We start from the raw sequence: 26,712 nt of genomic DNA, 5'->3' as shown, positions 1-26,712 counted from the left end.
GAACCTGGGGGCAAAAGCCTTCAGGATTGAACTGGGTGTCTTGAGAAGACCCGTGCGCCTCAAGATCAGAGTTCACTCAGGGCTGAGAGGCTCACCTCCAGGAAACACTTGATAGTGAGGCTCAGGCCCTACTGTGCCTCCCCAAATCCTTCTTGTCCAAATCATTCCCTAGGATCAGAGAACCCTGGGCAGTGAGTGTTTGACCCCATCAGGAGCCGGGAGGGCTCCATCTTTCTCCACACCTCATCCCTGATCCTTTCCTTTCCCCATTGATGTCAACATGGGACATCCAACAAGTTCATGCAACTTCCTTAGGAGCTGATGAGGAATCAAAGTTGGAAATGGGAGATGTTTTTCTCCCAAACATTCTCATCCTCTGGTTGTTGTGAATGATGAGAATGGACTGACAACTGAGAAGGTAAAGGACAACACCTTGAAAGAATTTACCAGATGAGGGGATTTATTCCTCATGTTGATTAAAATGCTTAGCGTGACTGTCTCTTGCCCAAAGAGGAGGACATAGAGGATGACTAGGGAAACCACACACTTGGCTGCCCAGACCTCGAGCATCACCCTGGGGTAACAACCAGGCCCGTGGAGGTGCTGGACCTGCCGGTGGTTCTGTGCAGGAGAAGCACCATGTAGTCACTGGCTGCGCTCATGAGCCCCACAAAGAACAGGTCCCACAGGGAGAGGACCACGGCGTTGACCAGAGTGGTGACTGTATTTGGACTAGTGGAGAATCAGTATTTGAAAATGAATGTCATTTCAATATTGGTGATGTTGCGGGGTCCCTCATGCACAGCAGTGCAGTCACATCTATCAGCAGACTGAGAACCCAAGAAAAGAGGCAGAAAGGGAGGATGCTCCTGGGTAATCTGGCTTTGACTATCTCCCACCAGGAGGTGCCAGGACTGATGTTGATGGCTTGAAAGATGCTCAGGAGGCAAGTGGTGCAGATGGCAAGGCCCCGGCCCACTCGAAAGAGGTAGAAGAGGATTTTACATCCAACAGCATCCAGGAAGTTCCTCAGCCTCCAAGCTGACATGGTCTCTGGGATGCCAAGAGTGAGAAGGATGATGGTGTTGGCCAAGGCCAGCTGGGCTAGGATCAACTCTAACGGGTTCATCTTGTGGTTGGTGAAGACCACGTGAGCATAAACCAGGAGGAGGATGACATTCCTCCACAAGCCAATAATGATCTCTATTAGAATTAGGATCCCATAGGATATCTCTCTGGCATCCATTCTCTGGGATACACAGCAGGAACTTTGTGAGACTTTATCCAAAGGATCATGGTCTGGGGGATGGGGAAGGTTAGAAAGTGCTGTGGCAAGGCACACACACACACACACACACACACACACACACACAAACACAGAGACAAACATGATATTTGATAAGTGCTTACTAAGCTTACTAAATGGGCACTGTAAATTATTTAATTCAATTTGATCACATTTATTGAGCTCTTACTGTGTGCAGAGCACTGTACTAAGTGTTTGGGAAAGTACAGTACAGGAATAAAGAGAGACAATCCCTGCCAACAACAAGCTCACAATCTAAAGGTGGGAGATAGGCATCAGTAAATGGCCATTAATATAAATAATGAAATTACAGATATATATATATATATAAGCTCTTTGGGGCAGGGAGGTGGGTGGAGGGAAGCAAAGAGAGTGAGTCAAGGTGACACGAAAGGGAGTGGGAGATGAAGAAAAGTGGAGCTTAGTTTGGGAAGGCCTCTTGGAGGAGGTGTGCCTTCAAGATTTTGAAGTGGGGGGAGAGTCATTGTCTGGTGGATTTGAGGAGGGAGGGTATTCCAGGCCAGAGGTAGGACAAGGACCAGGGATCGGTGGTGAAACAGGTTAGATTGAGGCACAGTGAGAAGGTTAGCACAAGAGGAGGGAAGTGTGCAGGCTGGGTTAAAGAAGGAGAGAAGTGAGGTGAGGTAGGAGAGCACAAGGTGATGGACTGCTTTAAAGCCAATGGTGAGGAGTTTTTGATTGATATGGAGGTGGATAGGCAACCACTGGAGATTTTTAAAGAGGGGAATGACATGCCCTGAATATTTCTGTAGAAAGATAATTCGGGTAGTGGAGTGAAATATGGATTGGAGTGGGGAGAAGCGGGAGGTTGGGAGGTCAACAAGGACTTTGATGCGGTAATCTAGGCAGTATAGGATGAGTGACTGTACTAACATGGTAGCAGTTTGAATGGAGAGGAAAAGGCACATTTTAGCAATGTTGTGAAGCTGGGACTGACAGGATTTGATGACGGATTGGCTATGTGGGTTGAATGAGAAAAGAGAGGCAAGGATGACGCCAAGGTTATAGGCTTGTGAGACTGGAAGGATGGCTGTGCCATCTACAAATCCAGGAGAGGACAGAGTTTGGGAGAGAAGTTAAGGAGCTCTGTTTTGTTAAGTTTGAGGTGATGGGAGGACATCCAAGTAGAGATGTCTCGAAGGCAGGAGGAGATGCGAGCCTGGAGAGAGGGAGATAGATCAGAGGAGGAGGTGTAGAGATAGTAGATGAAGGCTTGGGAGTGAATAAATTCTCCAAGGGAATGAGTGTAGATGGAGAATGGAAGGGGACCAAGAACACAACCTTGAGGGACTCTCACAATTAGGGGGTGGGAGGGAGAGAAGGAGTCTGCGAAGGATACTGAGAATGAATGGCCAGAGAGATTAGAGGAGAACCAGGAGAGGACAGAGTCAGTGAAGGCAAAGTTGAATAATTTATCCAGGAGAAGGGGGCCACAGTTTCAAAGGCAGCTGAGAGGTCAAGGAGAGTTAGGATGGAGTAGGAGCCATTGGATTTGGCAAGAAGGAGATCATAGGTGACCTTTGAGGGGTTGTTTTCAGTTTAGCTCTCAGGTGGATGCAAGCAAATCATGCAGTACATGTGTTTGCATCTATTGAACCTGATATCAAATTGTAAAAACATTATAACCCCACATTTGTTCCAATAGCATTCACATAACCCTCCTTGTTGTCGAGCTAATGACAGAAAGGATTGCCCCAAGATGATCCCGGGGTAACCACCATCTCAAGGTCAAATGCTATCTCGTGACTGCCCGAGCCAGCAAGGTGGAACTCAGAAGTGTGGGTGGGATACCGCCCCCACAACCAAAACTGAAAGATTGACAGCCCAAGCTGGGAGTGCAGGTGTCCCTCGCCCCTTGCCAATCAAAGTAGGTATGAAGGAGGGGGAAAGGCAGAGATTAGATAAACTGAGGCCAGAAGCTGGAATGGTCTAGGAGCACAGGTGATAAATACCTCCAGTCTCTGACCTTCTGGGTAGTAGATCCAGATTCCCAGCATCTGGTTGCATGTCATCTCTGCCCAGAGCGTGGGATGACCGCTCTGTCTGCATGAAGCGAGGAGCCGTGGGATGGATGAATATCCTGCTGATATTCATTCATTCATTCATTCATTCATTCATTCAAATTTATTGTGAGCTTACTGTGTGCAAAGCACTGTACTAAGCGTTTGGAAAGTACAGTTCGGCAACAAATAGAGACAATCCATACCCAACAACCAGCTCACAGTCTAGAAGGGGGGAGACAGACAACTAAACAAAACAAAACAAGTAGACAGGCATCAGTAGCACCAAATTTAAAAAAATAGAATTATAGATCTATATACATCATTAATAAAATTAATTCTCCAGGGGTATGTAACACTTAAATGGATTCCTCCTGAGTGGGAAACATTCATGGGTGGGAGGTAGCTGCCTCACCACATGCGAACAAGGCATAAGTGAATTCCTTGTGGGTGGAACCTTGGTATGCTGCTACACACAAGTAACACATAAATATATTTCTCCCCATAGGGAACTCTAATATTACATAATCATATTCCTTCTGAAAGGGCCTCCTGAAAGGGACGTTCAATTTGCCATGTCTAAACTAATCAAATAATTCAATTCGCCTCGTGGAACAAACTTTGTGTAAAACTCACCCTCTCTGAGCCCATTCTCTCTCTTTCTCTCGCTGGCTGCGTCAATTCACGAAGGAACCCATCCCTGGGCAATGGGTGATAGGAATCCTACAGTTTATTGACCTCAGGGGATGCTCTGTAAATGTTACTACTATTATAAATAGCAATAATTATAATGATGGCATTTTTTAAGTGCTTACTATGTGCAAAGCACTGTTCTAAGCACTGGGGAGGACAGAAGGTGATCAGGTTGTCGCACATGGGGCTCACAGTCTTAATCCCCATTTTACAGATGAGGTAACTGAGGCACAGAGGAGTTAAGTGACTCTCCCAAAGTCATCCAGCTGACAAGTGGCAGAGCCTGGATTTGAACCCATAACCTCTTACTCCCAAGCCCAGGCTCTTTCTACTGAACCACGCTGCTTCTCTACTTCTACTATCCACATCTACTACTACTATATTACTACTCTAGGAACTAGACAGTCAGGTGCACAAGAGGCAACCTGAAAGTGAATGATGTAAATTCAGTTTGACCACAGTGCAACTCTGAGCAGCTCAGAGTCCAGAGGGAAAGGTACAGTCTCCTTCCACAGCCCTCTGGGTCCTGTCACCATTCCATACGAGGAACATGTCAGCACATGTGTGTGCTTTTTCCTAAGGTAAAACTCTTGACTCTTTCCTCACAACCTGTTGCCCCACAGTGGCTGAAAAGCATCTGCCAATTACAGCCTCATCTCCCTACGCACTCCTGACAATCTCGTACCTCGGACGCAGACAGTCAACCTCAAACTGCTTCCTTTTGGAGTGTTGAGGTAAGAGAAGAGCCGCTGCAGCTTGAGGACCCTATGTAATCTCTGGAAATCTAGTGGCCATAGTTGTACATTACTGCAACTTTGGGTACGCTGTGAACACTGAATCAAGAGAAGCCTGAGATTCGGCTCCTCTAGGCACAAGCCTCTACTGACTTAGTTTTTATTTTTTGCATTTGACCTTTTTTCTTATGATGCTTTAATGTTACATTGTTCCCAAAGTGTCTTTCTCCAGTCTTTCCCGTGAGTTCTCCCAAGTCTTTAATACAGTGCTCTGCTCACAGTAATCTCTCAATAAATATGATTGACTAATACGATTGCAGCTAAATTCACAGATTGTGAGCTCTACAAGGTGTCTAATTCCCACCCTTTCATAGCATTTAGTACAGTAACCATTTAATAAATATCATTACCACAACTACTATTCCCACCCTTTCATAGCATTTACTACAGTAACCATTTAATAAATATCATTACCACAACTACTATTAATGACTTAGGAAAGCAGCATTGCCTAGTGGATAGAGAATGGGCCTGGGAGTCAGAAGGACCTTAACCAGCTTCTGCCACTTGTCTGCTGAGTGACCTTGGGCAAATCACTCAACTTCTCAGTGACTCAGTTTCCTCATCTGTAAAATGGAGAGTAAAATTGTGAGCCCCTGTGGAACAGGGACAATGCACAAACTGATTACCTTATATCTACCCCAGCCCATAGAAGAGTGTTTGACTTATAGTATCCACTTAAATACCATTATTATTATGAATATTAATGCCTTCTCATGATCCTTTCCTGTGGCCTAATTTGTGGGGTCCAGAGTTCCATCACTGCACTCACTGCAGTGATCATTAAACTCAGTGGACAACGCTGGAGGTCAGGTGAGACTTGTCATCTGCGAATTATAATGCATATGATCAAATGGAACTGGGATGGGGGGTGGATGGGGCAGACTTTCAATGGAGGGTGTGGTTGAGAAGGAGGATCTTGTCTGCTGATCACCCGTACCCTTCCAAACCCCTAAGGTGCCCACAAGAGGGCTTCAGGAACCTTCTGTCTTTGGGTGGAAAAAAAAAAAAAAGGACAACAATGTCTTAGTAAGTTATCAACTCAGCTCTTGCTCAGATATATAACTATATCTGCACTCTTCAATCCCAGACGAGACCCAAGTTCCAAACCCCTGTTCTATTCTCACCATCTCCCAGCCCAATCATTCCAAAGATCCCTAGCCCAGCACACATATCCTGCCCTGCTATACATTATATGTCTGGTCCCTGAGGCTGAAAGAAAGAGAAGAGAGGCAAGAAGTACCTCTGTCTTACTCACCTGTCCCCTGCTCTCTGGTTGGCTGGGAGGGTAGCTTGCTGAACAAGGATGAGGCTGAGGCAGCATTTATCAGCTGCTCTCCTCATCTCTTCCCTCCCTTAGGGAGTGACGTATGTGTGTGTGTGTGTGTGTGTGTGTGTGTAAATGACTAATTGTGCATTAATCAGCTGTGACACTCAGATCTGGACCTCTGCTGCCCATCAGCCTGGGATTGTGAAACCCTGAGGTCTTTACAGTAGTTAGTTGCTGTTAATTTCGTTGTCACAGGGAGGAATCACTGAACTACATCTAAAGGTGAAGAAACAGGAAGAAGTTTGGGGATCCACATACAATTTAAGTGATGTATTGATCAAGCTCCTACTATCTCTCAATGATGTGTCCATTCTGAAGATCTAAGCTATCAACTTTCTCTGTGCTTTCCTTAAATTCCCAGTTAGAACAACCACAACAACAATGATAATGAAAATAATGATATTGTTAACACTAATTATAATCACAATGGTGACATTTATTAAGCACTTCCTTTTCACAAATCACAGGAGTAGATACAAGTTTTCAGGCTGGAACATAGTCCCTGTCCCAAACAGGGCTCCAGTCTAAAGGGTAAGGGGGACAGCAATCTCCTCTGTACTTTACCGATGAGGAAATTGAGGCACAGAGAGGTTAAGCTACTTGTCCTTGATCACACAAGGTTAGAGCTGTGACGACATCACAGTCTCCTGACTTCAAATCCTGTATGTTTCCCACTACACTATGCTTCGTTTTCCCTCTTTAATCTAGGGGCACACTAGGAAGGTTCCTGATTGGTGAGGGAGATAAGATTTTTTATGGTAGGTCTTAAGCAGTTAATATATATCAAACACTGTTTTAAGCACTGGGGCAGATACAAGATAATCAAGTCAGGCAAAGTCTCTGCCCAACATAGAGCCCACAGCCTTAGCTGCCACTTTAAATATAAGGGAATTGAGACTCAGAGAAGCAAAGTGATTTACCCAAGCTCACACAGCAGAATGTGGCAGAGCAGTGATTAGAACCCAGGTCCTCCTGACTCCCAGGACCGTACTCTATCCACTAAGCCAAGCTGCTTCTCTTGTGGGTAGGGTGCATGCCTCCTCTTTATTCTCTTGTTCCTAAGTAATGATAATAATGATGGTATTTGCTAAGTGCTTACCATGTGCCAAGCACTGTTCTAAGCACTGGGGTAGATACAAGGTAATCAAGTTGTCCCAAGTGGGGCTCTTAGTCTTAACCCCCATTTTACAGATGAGGTAAATGAAGCACAGAGAAGTTAAGTGACTTGCCCAAAGTCACACAGCTGATAAGTGGATGAGATGGGATTAGAACCCACAACCTCTAACTTCCAAGGTCGTGCTCCTGCCACTAAGCCATGCTGCTTCTCTAAATGTTTAGTACAGTGTAGCATGCCCATTGGGCATGTAGTACAACTACTACTATTCTGGGTTTCAGTTTCCTCACCTGTAAAATAGGGATACTATCATCTTTTTATCCCTCTGCCCCAGCATCTACCCCCATAAGGGAAGATGTGAGGGTGCAAGTGAGATGAGAGTTGAAAAGCACTTTGTAAAAGTAAAAGCATTATATACAAATATTGTGTTATAGTAACAGTGAAGGAATTCAATTACACTCCCAAAGATTGACTAAATAATTGATTCATTTGAGAAGTGAGAAAAGGGTGTTTGATAGACTAAAGACTATTTTATGGAACAACTAATCCTGCATGGAACTCACAAAGAAATATTATGTCCAGGATTATGGTTACAATGAAATATGGTGAACGTGTTTATGTTCACCTCTCCCGTTAGACTGTAAGCTTCCTGTGGTCAGAGCACAGGTAACCTCTTTATTCCAGACTTCCCAAAGCCTAGTGCAGTGAAGAGTACCAGTTGTGCCTCTCAAAAATGCTACTGTGGCTGTTAATAATGATTATCATTGTGAAGCTTTTACTATGTTCCAAGAACTCTTCTAAGTGCTGGGTTAGATACAAGTTAATCAAGTAGGTTACAGGCCCAGCCCCACATGGGGCTCACACTCTTAATCCCCATTTTAACAAAGTAACTGAGGCCCAGAGAAATGAAATGACTGCCCAAGGTCACACAGCAGACATGTGGCAGAGCTGGGATTAGAACCCAGGTCCTTCTGACTCCCTGGCCATTGCTCTCTCCACTAAGCCGTGCTGCTTCTGCTACTGTGACTTCCACTATTAGAGAGTGATCCATTTAGAAATAGTAAAAAAACTGAATTGCATGCTAAACATAATGGAGAGACTGTTTTAGATCACTCTACTAGAGGCTCTCTTAAAAGTGTTCAAGAGAGCAAAAATCCCATCAGCCAAAAATTGAATTATCAAGCAGAAAAGTTGCATGGCTAAGTGGTAAAGAAGAAAGAGATCATCAGAGGGGATGCAATTGGAGAATAACAGTGTCAATATGACAACCACAAATGGTTGGGCTTGGTGGGAAGTCTGTCAAGAAAAGGAGCTTTGTTGATCCTTTCTGGAATGATGAGAAGCTCCCTCTCAGCAGTAATGTATGACTGGTAACTCCCCAGCCAGATCAGATTGAGATAGATACCTAGAGAATATACAGATCACAGCGGTCACAGGGGAAAGAGAGTATTTTCTGGACAGTCACCTGATCTGTTTCAAGTTTACACTGACTTGTTTCAACAAAATGTAGCTCCCAAAACACCTAAATACCACCTAAACATTCAATTCTTAATAATAATGCACCTATTAGAGGGTAAAATCCTTGAGGACAAGGAACGTGGGTTAAAGTGTGGAGGGGTTCTCCCAAGTGTTCAGCACAGTATCTAGCACTCAGTCAGTGCTTATTAAGTAAAACTGATGGATTGAATGAAATAATAATAATAACAATGATTATATTTGTTAAGCGCTATGTGCAAAGCAGTGTTCTAGGCACTGGGGGAGATACAAGGTCAACAGGTTGTCCTACATGGCACTCACAATCTTAATCTCCATTTTACAGATGAGGTAACTGAGGCACAGAGAAGTTAAGTGACTCACCCAAAGTTACATAGCAGACAAGTGGCAGAGCCGGGATTAGAACCTGCGAACCCTGACTTCCAAGGCCGTGTTCTTGCCACTAAGTGACGCTAAGTGAAGAGCTTGGGAAAAAAGTCCAAATTGAGTTTGCTGTAAAGAGAGGGAAGGTATTCAAATTAAATGGATGGTACTGCTGGTTCCTTCATTTATTATTTCCAAACCATGCTGAGCCTTGCCATCTGGGGTGTTCTCTTTGTCTCCCAGGCATGAGGAATAAAGAGCAGGAAGAACCTTTTAGTTGTGACTCCCTCTTCCAGAGAAAAGCCTCCAGTTGCCTTCAGGTGACCAATTTGTTATAATAATGATAAAATGATAATTATGGTACTTGTTAGGAACCAAGCACTGTTCTAAACACCCATATGGAACTCACAGTCTTAATCCCCATTTTACTGATGAAGGAACAGAGGCACAGAAGAAGTGCAGTGATTTGCCCAAGGTTACACAGTAGATATGCGGCGGAGTCTGGATTAGAACCGGTCCTTCCAACTCCCAGGCCCGTGTTCTACCCACTAATCCATCCCCAACCTGCCCTGCTCCCGGCCCCACACTCTGCTATTCTGCCTATAATTCAGGTGCCAGCTATTCTCATCCCTGAGAGTACCTCATCTTCCCTATAACTTCAACTCATCTTTTGTGTCCTGGAGTCTCAACCTCGCTCTGTCCTGTCTGAGGTCTCCTTCCTTCACCTGAAAGACAGGTGGGTTAGGACTCTGGGACAGCTGCAAACGAGAAGAAAATTGGCCCTCGGAGTCTGGAGTTGGGGGTTAGACTTATTTACTCTCTTCATTTCCCCCCTTCTCCTCACTCTACCTGCCACTGTTCTCTCTCCATGTGACTCCAACTCAAACGACCTCACCCTTAAGCCCTCAAGCCAACTGGGAGCCAATTCAGACAGCGAGGTAAGGAGATGAAGATGGAAGAACATGGAGGAGGGAAATACAGAGGGTGAAGGCTCCATCTAGGCTTATTTTGGGGAAAGGGGGGCATGAATGTGGTGCGCTACTGAATAAGACAGATGGTTAGAAGTAGATTGAAAGCCCCAAGTGGGACAGGGAGTTTGATCTCTTAAACCTGCATCTTCTAAAACTCCTAGAACATAGGAAGTCCTAAATTATTGGTGTCATTGTCAATAATAAAAGTATAAAGGATTAAGTCCTGACCTGAAATGTATTTGAGATGGAATGGAGTGGGTGAGAGCTACTCCCTGACATCAATTAAACAAGGATATTTATTTAACACTTTGTGAAGGGTCTGGATATTAAGTCCTTGGGAAAGTACAATTAATATAATAACAATATAATAATAACAACTGTGGTACTTGTTAAGTGCTTATTAAGTGCCAGGCACTGTACTAAGCACTGGGGTGGATACAAGTAAATTGGGTTGTTCAGAGTCTCTGTCCCATATGGGGTTCACAATCTTAATTCCCACTTTACAGATGAGGTAATTGAGGCACAGTGAAGTGAAGTGAGTTGCCCGAGGCCACACAACAAACAAGTGGCAGGGCTAGGATTAGAACCCATGACCTGCTGATTCCCAGGCTTATGCTTTATCCACTATGCCATACTGCTACCAATTCAGTTGGTAGACATGATCCAATGGACCCCAGACTTCTAGGATGGGTAATTCCTATCTAGGGCCATTTAGTAGTGGTAGCAGCATTTACTGGACATCTACTGGATGCAGTGTACTGTACTAGCATGGTGTAGTGTCTAGAGCATGAGTCTGGGAGTCAGAAGATCTTGGGTTCTAATTCCCACTATGCTGCTTGTCTGTTGTGTGACCTTGGGCATGTCTCATCTTTTCTCTGCACCTCAGTTACCTCATCTGTAAAATGGGAGTTGAGACTGGGAGCCCTATGTGGGACAGGGACTGTGTCCAAACCAATTTCTTGTATTCACCCCAGTGCTTAGAACAGTATCTGGCAAAAAGTAAGCACTTAACAAATACCATGATCAATATTATCATTATTATTATTATTACTAAGCACTTAGGATGTACAAAACAAAGAAGTGGAAGATTCCCTGCCGACAAGGAGCATCCACTTAATAGGGAGGGACAGACAGCTTCAGGATCCCTGGCTAGTCTGAGACTTCTTATCAGGGACTCCAAGCAGCACAGACCAAGGAAGGCCATAGAGTAAGCTGAGACCATTTCAACCATTGAGAGGTGATGGGTATGTTGGAGGGGCTTAGGATAAAGAGTGGGGAGTACTTCTTCCTCCTATTTGTAAATTACTTCAGAATTGTCTCACCTAATAGATTGCAATCTTCTTATGGGCAGGGATCATATCTTCATTTGTTCTCTCCACTGTTAGTGCAGCATCCTCCACATTTTAGGTGCTCAGTCAATTCCACTGATCGACCGAAGAGATGGGTTGGAACCTGAAGTTGTAATGTTTGGGTCTTAGCCAGTTTCCCAAAGCTTTCACAAGGATGACCCAATATTTCATCCTGTTATTAGCAGCTTAGCTCAGTGATCCATCCATCCATCACTGGGTCACTACAGTGGCCCATCTAGTCTAATACTCTGACCCCACAAGGGCTGCAGGATATTTAAAGGAACCATGTGGTGGGTACACTGCTTGATAGCTAATAAACATACTTGTTGAGGATGCTAATGGTGTTGGATATCACCACAATCAGTTGCAGCAAGAAGAAGGTGAGATAGACACCCAGAGAGCACTTTCTGACCATTAGGAAGATTGAGCATTTGGAAGAAGTTTCCTGGAACTGGTGGAAAATATACCCTCAAACTGCATCTGTGTTACAGATGAACTCCCACTGAGGTGAGAGCAGCAGAAAGCAATGGAAAATTGAATAGGAATTTATTATTAATAATAATGATAATAACACTGAGAGTATACATTAAGCCTTTTGTCTAAGCCCCAGGGTAGATACAAGGTAATAAGGTTGGACACATCTCTGTCCCAAATGGGGCTCACAGCCTTAATCCTCTTTTTACAGTTGAGGGAATGGAGGCATAGAGAAGTTAAGTGATTTGCCCAAGGTGACACAGCAGACAAGTGGTGGAGCCAGGATTAGAACCCACATCCTCTGACTCCCAAGCCCATGCTCTTGCCACTAGGCCATGCTGCTTCTCATGAAATGCATTTTATTCTGACTGATTCCATCCATGAAAGGGATGAATGCAAGATGGGAGTCAGAGAAAGGACTTAGAAAACAAGATGGGGGGGTATGAGAATGTCATACACGCATACAAGACAACTGGTCAGGGGGTGGGATCTGGGTTGTATCTGGGGCTTTAGGAAGCAGATTCTCTAAGGGTGTTTGCTGACAGGTAATTTGGAATCAACCCAATAGGGATAAATTCTGGGCTCGACAAATCCCTTAAGTAGCAGGGAGGGGAATCTGTACATTTGCAGAGATGTCCAAGGTTGAATATCAGAGTAGATTAATGCTCAGCAATTCACTTCCTCAGACATGCATACACTAATCACTCCCTGAGGGAGGGGAGAGGTGAGGAAAAGTGGCTGATAAATGGTGCCTCAGCCTAGTCCTGCCTGAGTCTAAATGCCTGTGACCTGCCCTGCCCGCCATCCCCGGTGACGAAGACAGGTGAGTAGGATGCAGGCATCACTCTGCTGGGGTGATTCCAGGGTCGGGGTCTAATAGGGAGAATTCACTGGGAGACGGGCTCTATGTGCTTGGACAGGGAGAAGTTGGGAGTTGTGGACACTGAGATCATAAGTTTTAGCAGAATATTTTTTATTTTTTTTCTCAAGACCAGTGGCTTGGCCAGGTCTGGGTTTGGAAAGTAGTGTTCGACTTATTTATCTTTTTTTTCTATGGTCTTTGTTAAGCACTTTCAATGTGCTAGGCACTGTTCTAAAATCTGGGTTAGACAAAACATAATCAAACTGGACACAGTCCTTGTCCCACATGGGGCTCATAGCTTTAATTTCCATATTACAGATGAGGAAACTAAGGCCCAGAGAGGTTAAATGACTTGGTCAAGGTCACACAGCAGACAAGCGGAAGAGCTGGGGTTAGAACCCAGGTCCTTCTGACTTCCAAGCCCATATTTTGTCCACTAGACCACTCTGCTTCTTTGCATTGTGTATTTGCTTCATTCCCTCAATGGGAATTGATCCTCTTCCAAACGACTCTGAAATACCTGGTCCCTTCTGAGCTCTTCTGGAAGCTCTCAACATGGATGCAGGAGATGGCACCAGAGGGAACCTGTGGAGATGGGAGCTGCGATCAGATTGGGACCTCTAGAATGTAAGCTCACTGTGGACAGGGACTGTGTCTGTTTCTTGTTATATACTCTCCCAAGCCATTAGTATAGTGCTCTGCACACAGTAAGTGCTCATTAAATACAACTTACTGACTAACTGAATTGGATTAAGGAGTCCTGAGTCTCTCCCAGCTCTGATTGCCCCTGCAGTCAGAGTGTAAGCTCTTTGAGAGAAAGGATTGTATCATTTGCCTCTATCGTACTCTCTCAAGAGTTTAGTTCAGTGTTTTGCACATTGTAGGTGTTCAATCAAGACTATTAGATTATAAGGTCCTTGAGGGCAGGGATCAAGTCTGTTAACTCTTGTACGCTCCCAAGATCCTGGTACAGTGCTGTGCTCTCAATAGATGCTCACTTAATACTAATGATTAACTGATAGGAGTGTGGAATCAGAGAGGCCATTCTAGGCTCGGTCGCTGATGGGCGGTAGAGGCCTACATTTGCCTCCAATCTTGTAAGGAACTGCAGCATATCAAGTGCCCGTGATTAACAATTTTTAGGCTACTGGCTTGAGGCCTAGAGGTGTAAACTTGCACCTAATAATAATGATAATAATAATTATGACATTTGTCAAGTGCTTACTATGTTCTAAGCACTGATCTAAGTGCTGGGGGAGATACAGGGTAATCAGATTGTCCCACGTGGGGCTCATAGTCTTAATCCCATTTTACAGATGAGGTAACTGAGGCACAGAGAATTGAAGTGGCTTGCCCAAGGTCACACAGCAGACAAGTGGCGGAGCCAGGATTAGAACCTATGTCTTCTGACTCCCAAAACTGCGCTCTTTACACTAAGCCACACGTCTTCTGGAAAAGATTGCTCATTTTTCCACTACTTCATTTCCTCGGAAATAGCCTGAGAGCTGTCTTCTTTTAGTGTGAATGCTAATTCTTATCTGTTCACCCATCATTTCAATCCTCCCTACTTTCATTTATACATTGGCAGAAAATAAATGTTCAAAGGGGGTTAAGAAACATTATTGGACAAGCAGTTCATGTCGTATTCCTGGAGAGAACGTTAAGGATGTTAGGCTGTTCATTCTCTTAGCAGTGATTTCCAAGATGTCAACTTTCTCAGTATTTACCAAAGAATCTTGGATTGGATACACCAGAGGTGGGATTTAAAAGTCCCCATTCAGTTTTCCTCCTCCCATCTTTCCTTGCCAATTTCCTACTGAAAGCCAAATAGGTGGAGTTCATCCCTCTAACATCAACCAACTCATTCTACATCAATCTTATTTACATTGCCAACAACCCCTAGTCCATGCCCTTTAAATCCCTCCCCCTTCATTTATGACAGTCTACAACCTTCCAGTTTCAAAGCTTTATTAAGTCAAACCTTCTGCAAGAAGCCTTCCCCAGTTAAGCCCTTATTTCCTCTACTCCTCCTTTCTCCTGAATACTGTAAGCACTTACTACTGAACCCTTTAAGCACTCGATGTTCACCCACTATTAGCCCAGCACTTCCATACAAATCCGTAATTTATTTGAATTTCCATCTCTCCTGCTAGACTGTAACCCCCCAACCCTTTCCCCTACTTTCCCATCCTTCCCAGTAGTACCCTCAGAGGAGATCTCCTCCCTCCTCGCAAGTGCCACCCCTCCACTTGCACCTCGGACCCCATTCCCGCACACCTTATAAAAACCATCGCCCCGCCCTCCTCCGTTCCTTAACTTCTATCTTTAACCACTCAAATCTCCAATGGCTCCTTCCCCTCTGCCTTCAAACATGCCCATGTCTCCCCCATCCTAAAAAAACCCTCTCTCGACCCACTTCCCCTTCCAGTTATCGCCCTATCTCCCTACTACCCTTCCTTTCCAAAATCCTAGAATGAGTCGTCTACACTCGCTTTTTAGAATTCCTTAACTCCCATTCTTTCCTGGACCCCCTCCAATCTGGCTTCCGTCCCCTCCACTCTACCGAGACTGCTCTCGCTAAGGTGACCGATGACCTCCTTCTTGCCAAATCCAATGGGTCCTACTCCATTCTAATTCTCCTTGACCTCTCAGCTGCCTTTGACACTGTCGACCATCCCCTCCTCCTCCACACCTTATCTCACCTCGGCTTCATGGACTCCGTCCTCTCCCGGTTCTCCTCTTATCTCTCTGGCCGGTCATTCTCGGTCTCCTTCACAGGCGCCTCCTCCCCCTCCCATCCTTTAACTGTTGGAGTTCCTCGAGGGTCAGTTCTTGGCCCTCTTCTGTTCTCCATTTACACTCACTTCCTCGGTGAACTCATTCGCTCTCATGGCTTCAACTATCATCTCTATGCAGATGACATGCAGATCTACATCTCTGCCCCTGTCCTCTCCCCCTCCCTTCAGGCTCGCATCTCCTCCTGCCTCCAGAACGTCTCCACCTGGATGTCTGCCCGCTACCTAAAACTCAACATGACCAAAACTGAGCTCCTCATCTTCCCTCCCAAGCCCGGTCCTCTCCCAGACTTCCCTATCACCGTGGATGGTACGACCATCTTTCCCGTCTCTCAGGCCCGCAACCTCGGTGTCATCTTTGACTCCTCTCTCTCATTCACCCCACACATCCGATCTGTCACCTTTATAATATCACCAAGATCCGCCCTTTCCTCTCCACCCAAATGGCTATCTTACTGCTATGGGCTCTCGTAATATCCCAGATAGACTACTGTGTCAGCCTTCTCTCTGATATCCCTTTCTCCTCTCTCGCCCCGCTCCAGTCTATTCTTCACTCCGCTGCCCGGCTCATCTTCCTGCAGAAACGCTCTGGGCATGTCACTCCCCTTCATAAAAACCTCCAGTGGTTGCCTATCAACCTCCGCTCAAAACAAAAACTCCTCACTCTAGGCTTCAAGGCTCTCCATCACCTTGCCCCTTCCTACCTCTCCTCCCTTCTCTGTTCCACTGCCCACCCTGCACGCTCCGCTCCTCTGCCACCCACCTCCTCACTGTCCCTCAGTCTCGCCTATCCCGCCGTCGACCCCTGTGCCACGTCCTCCTGTTGCCCTGGAATGCCCTCCCTCCTCACCTCCATCAATCTAATTCTCTTCCCCTCTTCAAATCCCTACTTAAAGCTCACCTCTTCCAAGAGGCCTTCCCAGACTGAGCTCCCCCCTTTTTCCCTCTGCTCTCTCTACCCACCCCCTTCACCTCTCCGCAGCTAATCCCTTCTCCCCCCCTTCCCTCTCCTCTTCCCCCTCTCCCGTCCCACCCTCTCAGCACTGTACTCGTCTGCTCAACTGTATATATCTTCATTACCCTATTTATTTTGTTTAATGAGATGTACATTACCCTGAGTCTATTTATTTGCCATTGTTTTCATGAGATATTCTTCCCCTTGACTCTATTTATTGCCATTGTTCTTGTCTGCCTGTCTCCCCCGATTAGACTAAGCCCATCAAAGGGCAGGGACTGTCTCTATCTGTTGCCGATTTGTACATTCCAAGCGCTTAGTACAGTGCTCTGCACATAATAAGCGCTCAATAAATACTATTGAATGAATGAATAAAGTGATTAAGGGCAGTCAAAGTGCTTACCACGTTTATTGTATTGTTTTTTCCAGGTGTTAAGTAGAACCCTCTACACACAGTAAGTGCTCAATAAATACACCTTACTGATTGGTCTGACTGAGTAGGGAAATCCCTGTTTCCTGATTTTTGGATGGTATCCATTAATCATCTTTAAAAATTTGCTAAACCTGCCAAAAAGTTTGCTTCAGGAATATGGGTCCTGATAGTAATCATGTGTTCAAATGAATCTCTCTCCCTTCTCTACTTTTCCTTCTCTCTAGGCTGTTCTGCAAATGGCTACTGCTGATCCTGACTGAGATTTCAGAGAATGGATACCAGAAAAATCTCATTTGTGACCCTGATTCTGTTAGAGATGGGCATTGGAGTCTCAGGAAATGTGTTTCTCCTTCTGGTAACTGTCTGTACGGTTTCCACCAGCCACAAGCCCAGATCCTCAGAATTGATCCTCATCCACTTAGCTTTGGCCAACATCCTGATGCTCCTCACCAGGGGAATCCCTGAGACTATGTCAGCGTGGGGGTGGAGAAATTTCTTGGATGCTGTAGGATGTAAAATCCTCTTTTATTTTCACCGAGTGGCTCGTGCTCTCTCCCTTTGTACCACCTGCCTCCTGAGCATCTTTCAGGCCAGCACCATCAGTCCCAGCACATCCCGGTGGGCAGGAGTCAAATCCAAACTTCCCAACTGCATCATTCCCTCCTGCCTCCTCTCCTGGGTCGTCAATCTCCTGGTCAATGTCACTGCACTCATATACATTTCAGGGCCTCTGAACAGCACCAGAAATACAGTACTTCTGAATTACTGTTCTTCTGTCAGTGTCACTGCAGGAATCACCTTGGTCAATGCAATTGTGCTTTCTCTGCGGGATCTCTTCTTTGTGGGAATCATGAGTGTGGCCAGCAGCTACATGGTGTTCATCCTGCATAGACACCACCGGCAGATCCGCCACCTCCATGGGCCGGGACGCTCCCCAAGGGAGATGCCTGAGGTCAAAGCAGCCAAGAGGGTCATCGCCCTCGTCACCCTCTATGTCCTCCTCTATGGGAGAGATGCAGTCACGCTAAGCAGTTTGCTCAAGGGGAGAGAAAATTCTCCCGAGTTGGTCAGCAGCCACTTGGTTTTGACATTCACCTTCTCAGCCTTCAGTCCATTCCTATTGATTCACAGTAACCAGAGGTTGAGAATGTTCCGAAAGAGGAAATCTCCCATTTCCAATGCCGATGGCATCCCAAGTCCCAGAGGTGGCATGTTCTCCCCTCCTGTTACTCCATGAGAAACTCCAGGTGGGAGGGGACAGGAATCAGGGGAAGCAAACAGACCAGAGATGCCCCAGAGGCATCTGCCTGTGTCTTTTACTGTCCATTTCTATATATATTGATTTCTGAACTTCTCTGGAATCAAAAATAGACTGGCTTCAAAGTGCTCACCATTCATTCATTCATTCAATAGTATTTACTGAGCGCTTACTATGTGCAGAGCACTGTACTAAGAACTTGGAATGTACAATTCGGCAACAGATAGAGACAATCCCTGCCCAATGAGGGGCTTACAGTGGACATTCCACTACTTCCCTCCTCCATCTTATCCTCTCTTCTCCAGGTTCCTGTAACTTTTTTTCCAAATGGCCGACTCCTTGGAGAATTCGTGCCTGCTGTGTTACCTTAGGCAAGTTGTTTCACTTCTCTGTGCCGTGTTTACCTCATCTTTAAATTAGTAGTACTAGTAATAATAGTAGTACTAGTTGTAATAGTATTTAGTGAGTGCTTACTGTGTGCAGAGCACTGTAGGTAGCACTGGAAGAGAATACACATGTGGGCATTAGACAACGTCCTCGTCCTTTGGTGGGCTTACAATCTATGGGGTTTAAGTGAGAAGAAGGGAATTGAGACAAACGCATCAGAAGTGATGAAACATTTAAACAAGACAAATAAATGGGCAAAATCTTGCTGGGGATGGAGGAATTCGAGGGCACGTGAGAGCAGCTTTTATCCTGCCCCTGGTGCACATGGAGCATGATGGGAAAAGTGCCTGTCAGTGGCAGGAGGGAAAGCAGAGGGTTTTTTAAGGTATTTAGTAAGCGCTTACTATTTGCAAGGCATTGTACTAAGCACTGTGGTAGATACAAGCTAATCAGCTTGCTCACAGTCCATGTCCCACTTGGGGCTCTCAGTCTTAATCCCTGTTTCATAGAGGACATAACAGGAACTGAAAGGTTAAGTGACTTTTCCAAGATAACACAGCAGACAAGGAGCAGAGCTGGGATTAAAGCCCGGACCGGGTCCTCTGACTCCTAGGCCCATGCTTTTTTCACTAGGCCACACTGCTTCTTTACGGTTACAACGGTGCATTTCCCAGCAGCGTTGGAGGTGTCTAAATGTGTAGAGGATCAGTTTTATTCCTGCTGGGAGCAGGGATCCTTGGTGGAAGGGAGGGAAGGAAGCTGCCCTCACTCAGAGACGTTGTCTCTCCCCAGACGACATCAACTCATGAGCTGTCAAACATTCAGAAGTGTGATCCCTCCTCCTATAATATCAGTTTATGAACTCTCAATCACCCAGATGTGTGGACTCACTCAAGGAGTGACTCAGTCACCCTGTACTATCAGCTGAACGTCAGTCAATTCCAAGGGAGGAATTAGGCAAAATAGCCTGGCAGACAGAAAGTGGGTGTCTCTTTTGCTTGGCCCTGACTTCAGAACAGACCTAAACTTTGGCCCACCTTGCTGCTCTTGCTCTGAATAGAGACAGCCACAAGGAGGGAAAGCTAAGGGAGGAGTGGAGAACCGCTAGACCAAATTGGGGAACTCATAAGGGACTGACCATGTTTAGTCCAGATTTTGAGTTTTCAAATTCATGTGGGTTTTTTTTTTAATGGCATTTGCTAAGTGCGTACTGTATGCCCAGTACTGTACTATATGCTGGAGTAGACACAAGATAATCAGGTTGAACACAGAATTCACGTCCCACATTTAGCTCATAGTCTTAGTCCCCATGTTTCAGATGAGGAAATTGAGGTGCAGAGAAAGTGAGTGGCTTGCCCAAGTCACACGGCAGACAAGTGGTGGAGCCAGGATTAGAACCTCAGGCCCTTCTGACTCCCAAGCTCGTGCTTTATCCACTAGGCCATCCTGATTCTCATTTGCTATTCATTTACTACTCATTTCTCACCCTTATTGTTGCTGTGAATAAAGTTCGCACTCCATGGCAAGGGAGACCAAAGTTTCTGATTTGATATTTTTGTCCAAATAGCTGATTTAGGAATATTTCTTTCTTCTACAAAGAGGGGAGGCTGTGAATTCTATTATTGGTGAATCCAGCAATACTCAGTGGAAAAAGTATGGGCTTGGGAGTCAGAGGACATGGGTTCTAATCCCTGCTCTGTCACTTGTCAACTGTGTTACCTGGCACAAGTCACTTAACTTCTCTGTGCCTCAGTTACCTCACCTGTAAAATGGGGATTAAGACTATGAGCCCCACCTGGGACAACCTGATGACCTTGTATCTACCCCAGCGCTTAGAACAGTGCTTGGTACATAGTAAGTGCTTAACAAATACCATTATTATCATTATTATTATTATTATTATTATTATTATTATGAGGGAGGGTTATTTTGGGGCAGGGGAAGATGGTATTGGTTGTCTTCCCCCACAGACATATGGATCCGGAGGGTATAGGACTAGAACCACAACCCTAAACTTTCCTGTGTCTCTTGTAGTGTCTTTCCCCTTTTCTACATTGGAAACCATTTTTATGGTATTTAATGGTATTTCTTAAGCACTTACTATTTGCCAGGCACTGTACTCTACACTGAGGTAGATATGAAATGATCTGGTTAAACAGTTCCTCTCCCACACAGAGCTCACAGTCTTAATCTACATTTCACAGATGAGGTAACTGAGGTAATTGAAGAGACTTGCCTCAGGTCATACAGCAAATGAAAGGTGGAACCAGGTTTAGAATCTAAGTTCTCTGACTCCCAGATACTTGCTCTTTCCACTACAACATGCTGCTTCTCTATATTTTCCTTTGAGTGCATGGATAATATATCTATTTATCTCTCTCTGTCTCTCTCTCTATATATAAATTAACTATTGTTTTATATTTATACATATATACATAAATGAACTATTGTATTTCCCAAGGGTTTATACAAGCTGAATACAGAAGTGGATGGGCCATGTGTTTGAATGGCTTTGATTTGAAGTTTATGTTGGAAGAGGTAGCCTGAACTCCAGAGTCAGCTGATGTCTTAGTAGAGCTGGGTCTACTGGTTCCTGTAGAGTGTGCTGATAAAACCGATCTTGCCTCCAGGGCGTCTCCCACAAGTCAATTCACAGCAGGTAGCTGTGAGAAAAATGAGGGAGATCATCAAATCTCACAGCTGGTGAGCAGCAGGGAGGGGAGTCTGGGCATTTCCAGAAATGTCTCAGTGTCAGAGCAGATTAGTGCTGAGAGAGTTACTCCTTCAAATACACACACACACACACACACACACACACACACACCCCACTCCCTGTGGGAGGAAGGAGATGAGGTAAGCAGATGATAAATGCTGACTCAGCCTTGCCCCGTCAGAGTCTGACTGCCCACGAGCTGCCCTCCCAATCTGCATAAGCGATGGAGCTGGGTAAGTAGGATGGAGCCATCTCTCTTTGTAAGCGGGGGTTTCAGGGTCGGGGTCTATTGGGGAGGTTTCACTAGGAGACAGGATAAAGTAATAGCAATAACAATAATAATTAAAATGTCCCCTGACTTCCAAGCCTGTGTTCTTACCACTAAGCTGCGCTGCTTCTCTAAGTCAAGTAACTTTCCAAGGACACACAATAGCCATGTGGATTAGAACCCAGGACCTCTGACCCAGCGCGGTACTCTTTTCACTAGGCCACACTTTGCTGGGCTCAGTGAGAGAGATGCTGGGGGATGCAGGCATCAAGATCATGGGGTTTGAACAAGAAATTATTTCTCCAGCCCAGTGGCTTGGCCAGGGCAGGACAGGAGTCTGAATGCACAGGATTCACTGGGAGAAGTGATCTGTTTGCTGGGCTTGCTGAGAGGTTGAGAATTGCCAGACGCTTGGGTGGTAACTGTTGAACAGAAGTTTGAGTCTCCAGACTAGCATCTGGCCTGTGAAGTTCAGCATGGAATGGGCTGAGATTTGATGGATTGGAATGTGGATTCACATAATTAGTTTCCCTTTTGATCTTTCTGGGGTTCACTGACCATTCAGGGCTTCCTCCTAAGGCTTCCAAAGTGGGAGACAGAGAAAGGTCTCTCAAAACAGTGGCTGGGAGGAGGTTCTCTCAGGGCGTAGGAGTCTGGACCCAGTGGGGCCTTCCCTGGCTCTCACCCTGTTGAATCCTGATGTCGGGGTTGAGTGCCCTGATCTCTTTGGCTAGTTGGGACAGCAGGGATTGGGAAGTGGGAAAATTCGGGCTCCTGGTTGGAGCTCTGGGGGGAGAAATGGGGAGCTCAATCTCTCCCAGTCTTCTCCCAGAGCTCCCTTCCATTCCAGAACATTCATTGACCATATGTAATAATGTCTGTCTCCCCCTCTAGACTGTAAGCTCATAGTGGGCAGGGACTGTGTCTGTTTATTCTCAAACTATACTGTCCATACTCCTTACTGCAGTGCTTTGCACACATTAAGCGCTCAATAAATATGATTGAATATATGAATGGTGGAGTCAGCATGGGATAGCCTCATTGACCCCGGAGCTATTGATCTTCTAATGGCTCCAGGTCCCTTACGTCTCTTCCCAGCCTCTGCTCCTGCATAGAATGAAGTTTACCATGGGGGAAGCAACATATTATAGTCGATGGAACACAGTCCTGGGAGTCAGAAGGCATTGGTTCTAATCCAGGGTCTGCCACTTGTTTGCTGTGTGGTGTTTGACAAGTGACTTCACTTCTCTGTGCCTCAGTTACCTCATCTTTAAAATAAGGCTAGAGACTCTGAACTCCAAGTGGGACAGGGACTTTGTCCAACCCAATTCGCTTGTATCCACCATGTCACTTAGTACAGTACATAGTAAGTACTTAACAAATACCACAATTATTATTAATGTTACCCAGTCTATTCCTATCAGTCATAATAGTGACATTTGTCAAGAACTTGTTATTTGTTAAGCGCTGGGGTAGATTAATAAATAACAGTTGTGGTATTTGCCAAGCATTTACTATGTGCCAAACACTGTACTATGCAGTAAATACAAGATAATCAGGTCCCACATGGTGCTCACAATCTAAGTAGAAGGGCGAACAGGTATTGAATCCCCATTTTGCAGATGAAGGAACTGAGCACAAAGAAGTCAAGGGACTTGTCCAAAGTCATGGAGCGAGCAAATGGTAGAGCAGTGATTAGAACACACATCTCCTTACTTCCAGGCCCGAGCTTTTTCCAGTATTCATTCAATAGTATTTATTGAGTGCTTACTATGTGCAGAGCACTGTACTAAGCGCTTGGGATGAACAAGTCCCTTGACTTCTTTGTGCTCAGTTCCTTCATCTGCAAAATGGGGATTCAATACCTGTTCGCCCTTCTACTTAGATTGTGAGCACCATGTGGGACCTGATTATCTTGTATTTACTGCATAGTACAGTGTTTGGCACATAGTAAATGCTTGGCAAATACCACAAGCCGACCAGTAGAACAAGTTGCTGTTCAATTAATAATAATGTTGGTATTTGTTAAGCGCTTACTTTGTGCAGAGCACTGTTCTAAGCGCTGGGGTAGACATAGGGGAATCAGGTTGTCCCATATGGGGCTCACAGTCTTAATCCCCATTTTACAGATGAGGGAACTGAGGCCCAGAGAAGTTAAGTGACTTGCACATAGTCACACAGCTGACAAGTGGCAGAGCGGGGATTCGAACTCATGACCTCTGACTCCAAAGCCCAGGCTCCCTCCACTGAACCACGCTGCTTCTCTACCAATCTCTTGCTCGAGCCTGAAGAATCCCCCTCATTTAGTGCCCCCTTTTTTAGTAAAATAATAGTAGCATGATATTTATTAATTGCGGAAGAAGGCCATGGTAAATCACTTCTATATTTTTACCAAGAAAACTTTATGGATACACATGCCAGAACAAGGTGAAGGTAGGACATTCTGGAGAAAGTGGGTCCAGGGAGTCGCTATGAATCAGGCTTTTCATGAGGTGGAGAGGCCCAGCAAGGACCCTGGAAAATGGGTGGTTAAAATGGATGACAAAGGCTGTAGTAGTTCCCTAGGCAAACACATCCAAAAGTCATGGCACTACAGCTTAGCATTGGCATTGTGCGGTGATCACTTCCAAAGTCAATGGGTTCTGCACATATCAAATGTCTTCATGTACACTTCTCTGTATGGTGTACCCCTCCCTGACAGCACTCTTGCACACCATGCCCTTGTGGGAACACAGCAGGCAGGGATGAGAGAACACAAGTGGCACTGTTGCTGAATTGTACTTTCCAAGCGCTTAGTACAGTGCTCTGCACACAGTAAATGCTCAGTAAATAGTACTGAATGAATTGTACAAACCATCAGTGCTGGAAGCATCTCTTTGCTTGTTATCCCCAGTCAAGAGGAAGAATTGTTAGAGGATGCAAAAAAAAAAAAAAAAAAAATCCCAAGATTCTGCTACCTTGGCAGCCAAAGGCAAACCTAGAGACTTCTAACCCATCTGTGAGGAATCTCAGTAGACACACCTGGTTATGAAAGGCAGCTGTCCTAACTTGCAAATGAGGTTTTAATGTGGTTTCCTTAGAAACTGTCAGAAGTCAGTCTCTTTCCATCTTGCTCTTGTTCATGCTCTTTCATGCTTCCTCTCTTTTTCCCTAGGTTGTTCCAAAGTGAGTTCACGAGAATGAATGCCACAGAAAGTGTCTTTGAGATCTTTATTCTGCTACAGCTCAGCATTGGCATCTCAGGAAATGTATTCCTGTTGCTGCTTACTATCCACACAGTCTCCACCAGCCACAAGTCCTACTCTTCTGACCTAATTTATGCGCACCTGGCTTTGACAAACAATCTCATCCTTCTCACAAGGGGCATCCCAGGCATCTTCTCTATCTGGGGGCTGTGGAATTTCCTGGATGTTGCTGGGTGTAAACTCCTTATTTATATTCACCGAGTGGCTCGGAGCCTTGCCATCTGCACAACCTGCCTCCTGAGCATCTTCCAGGCCATTACCATCAGCCCCAGTACCTCCAAGTGGGCAGGAATTAAAGCCAAATTGCCCAAGTGCATCATCCCCTGTTTCCTCTCCTTCTGGGCCCTCAGTCTCCTGATAGACGTTTCTGCACCAATATATATTATAGGCCCCCAGAATAGCACCAGGGATCAATATACATTTATGCTGAAGCACTGTTCCTTAGTCAATATCAGTGCAGAAGCTTTATTAATAAATACTTGTGTGATTTCCTTCAGGGACCTTCTCTTCATGGGGCTCATGACCACGGCCAGTGGCTACATGGTATTTGTCCTGCACAAACACCATCGGCGAGTACAACACCTCCATGGGTCTGGCTGCTCCCCTAGGGAGATACCCGAAATGCGGGCGGCCAAATGTGTGATCATCCTGATGGTCCTGTACCTTCTTCTTTATGGTCTGGAGACAGTCATGCTGTCTGCTTTCTTGAACATGAGAAACAAATCTCTGCAGGTGAGAACTAACATAGATCTGTCAATCCCCTTCTCTATAATCAGTCCATTCCTGGTGATTCACAGCAACCGGAGGATGAGAACCTGTGGGAAAGGGAAATCCCACTCCTAAAATGGATTCCACCCTGGCTAGAGAATATTCTCTTCTCCTGAACCATTAGGGAGAACTTAGAGGGCTGAGGACCAAGAGAGTTATGGAACTGCCAATGGATTAGAGTCATGCAATCCCAAGGAGTTTCAGTGAAAGTTGTCTCTTGTTCCAGTGATAATAGGATTGGGAATTGTTGGTCAATCAATTGATAGCATTGATTGAGTGCCTACTCTATGGAACTCACTGGAGTAGATGCTTGGAAGAGTTCAATAAAGTGGTTAACACAATCCTTGCCCTCAAGGAGCTTAGAATCTAGCAGGATCTAGACATTTTGCTTCAATCTGGCCTCCATCGTGTGTGCCCTCTCTGGGCATCAGTTTACTCTTCTTCGAATGAGATAAGGAAGGGTTGAGAGATTTTGGTACAGGATGCAGCCTCCACATTTCCATATCCTAGTCTTCAGGATCACCGTGGGTCCACGGAGACTGAGATCCTTGCAGGGATCTTGGAGTGGATGTATTCGAGGAAGTTGTGGACCAGCAGATGAAGCACTGCTTGGAATTCATCATGATGCCCCTGCACAAGTTTGAATCCTGCTGACAACAGTCTCCTGCATCCATCTTGACTTTCTGGACTTGTATTCCCCATGACTCTCTAGGGAGAGTGGGGTTGGGAAGCCTGTGACAGGAGCAGAATAAACTGTGGTTTTCCCACTCTTCCTATATTCCCACTTTCTTACCTTTATCTCTTCAGTTCATGTCCCTCTATTCCTTAAAAATTTCCAATGGTCAGCCATCCATCTTTGAGTTAAACAAAAACTCTTTACCCTCAGTTTTAAGACACTTAATCAGGTCTCCACTCCTACCTTAATGAACTAATTTCCTACTACAACCCAACCTGAGCACTTCACTTTGCTAATACCCAACTACTCTCTGTACCTCCTTCTCATCTATTCTATGACCACCTTCTTGCACACGTCCTCCTTCTAGCCTGGAATTCTCTCCTTCTTCATCTCTGACTGCTCTCTCCATCTTCATAGCCCACCGATAATCACATTTCCTCCAG

At 45.3% G+C, this 26,712-nt stretch overlaps 2 protein-coding genes and 1 pseudogene across 2 annotated transcripts; 2 read left to right on the top strand and 1 right to left on the bottom strand.

The window, feature by feature from the left end:
• Positions 299-1,179, bottom strand: ORNANAV1R-PS4041 (vomeronasal 1 receptor ornAnaV1R-ps4041 pseudogene; annotated as a pseudogene).
• ORNANAV1R3131 (vomeronasal 1 receptor ornAnaV1R3131) lies at positions 17,226-18,191 on the top strand. The gene has a single exon (NM_001253523.1). The coding sequence runs from the start codon at positions 17,226-17,228 to the stop codon at positions 18,189-18,191; it is 966 nt and encodes a 321-aa protein (NP_001240452.1).
• A 6,568-nt stretch (positions 18,192-24,759) lies between these two features.
• ORNANAV1R3132 (vomeronasal 1 receptor ornAnaV1R3132) lies at positions 24,760-25,668 on the top strand. The gene has a single exon (NM_001253524.1). The coding sequence runs from the start codon at positions 24,760-24,762 to the stop codon at positions 25,666-25,668; it is 909 nt and encodes a 302-aa protein (NP_001240453.1).
• Positions 25,669-26,712: the final 1,044 nt, after the last annotated feature.

Source organism: Ornithorhynchus anatinus, chromosome 15 (genome assembly GCF_004115215.2).
Source record: "Ornithorhynchus anatinus isolate Pmale09 chromosome 15, mOrnAna1.pri.v4, whole genome shotgun sequence".
Lineage (NCBI taxonomy): Eukaryota > Metazoa > Chordata > Mammalia > Monotremata > Ornithorhynchidae > Ornithorhynchus > Ornithorhynchus anatinus.
This window is presented reverse-complemented; position numbering and strand designations above follow the sequence as displayed.

What these genes read in the sequence shown, in the direction of transcription:
- ORNANAV1R3132 (NM_001253524.1), top strand. Translation starts at nt 24,760, where the DNA reads ATGAATGCCACAGAAAGTGTCTTTGAGATCTTTATTCTGCTACAGCTC.
- ORNANAV1R3131 (NM_001253523.1), top strand. Translation starts at nt 17,226, where the DNA reads ATGGATACCAGAAAAATCTCATTTGTGACCCTGATTCTGTTAGAGATG.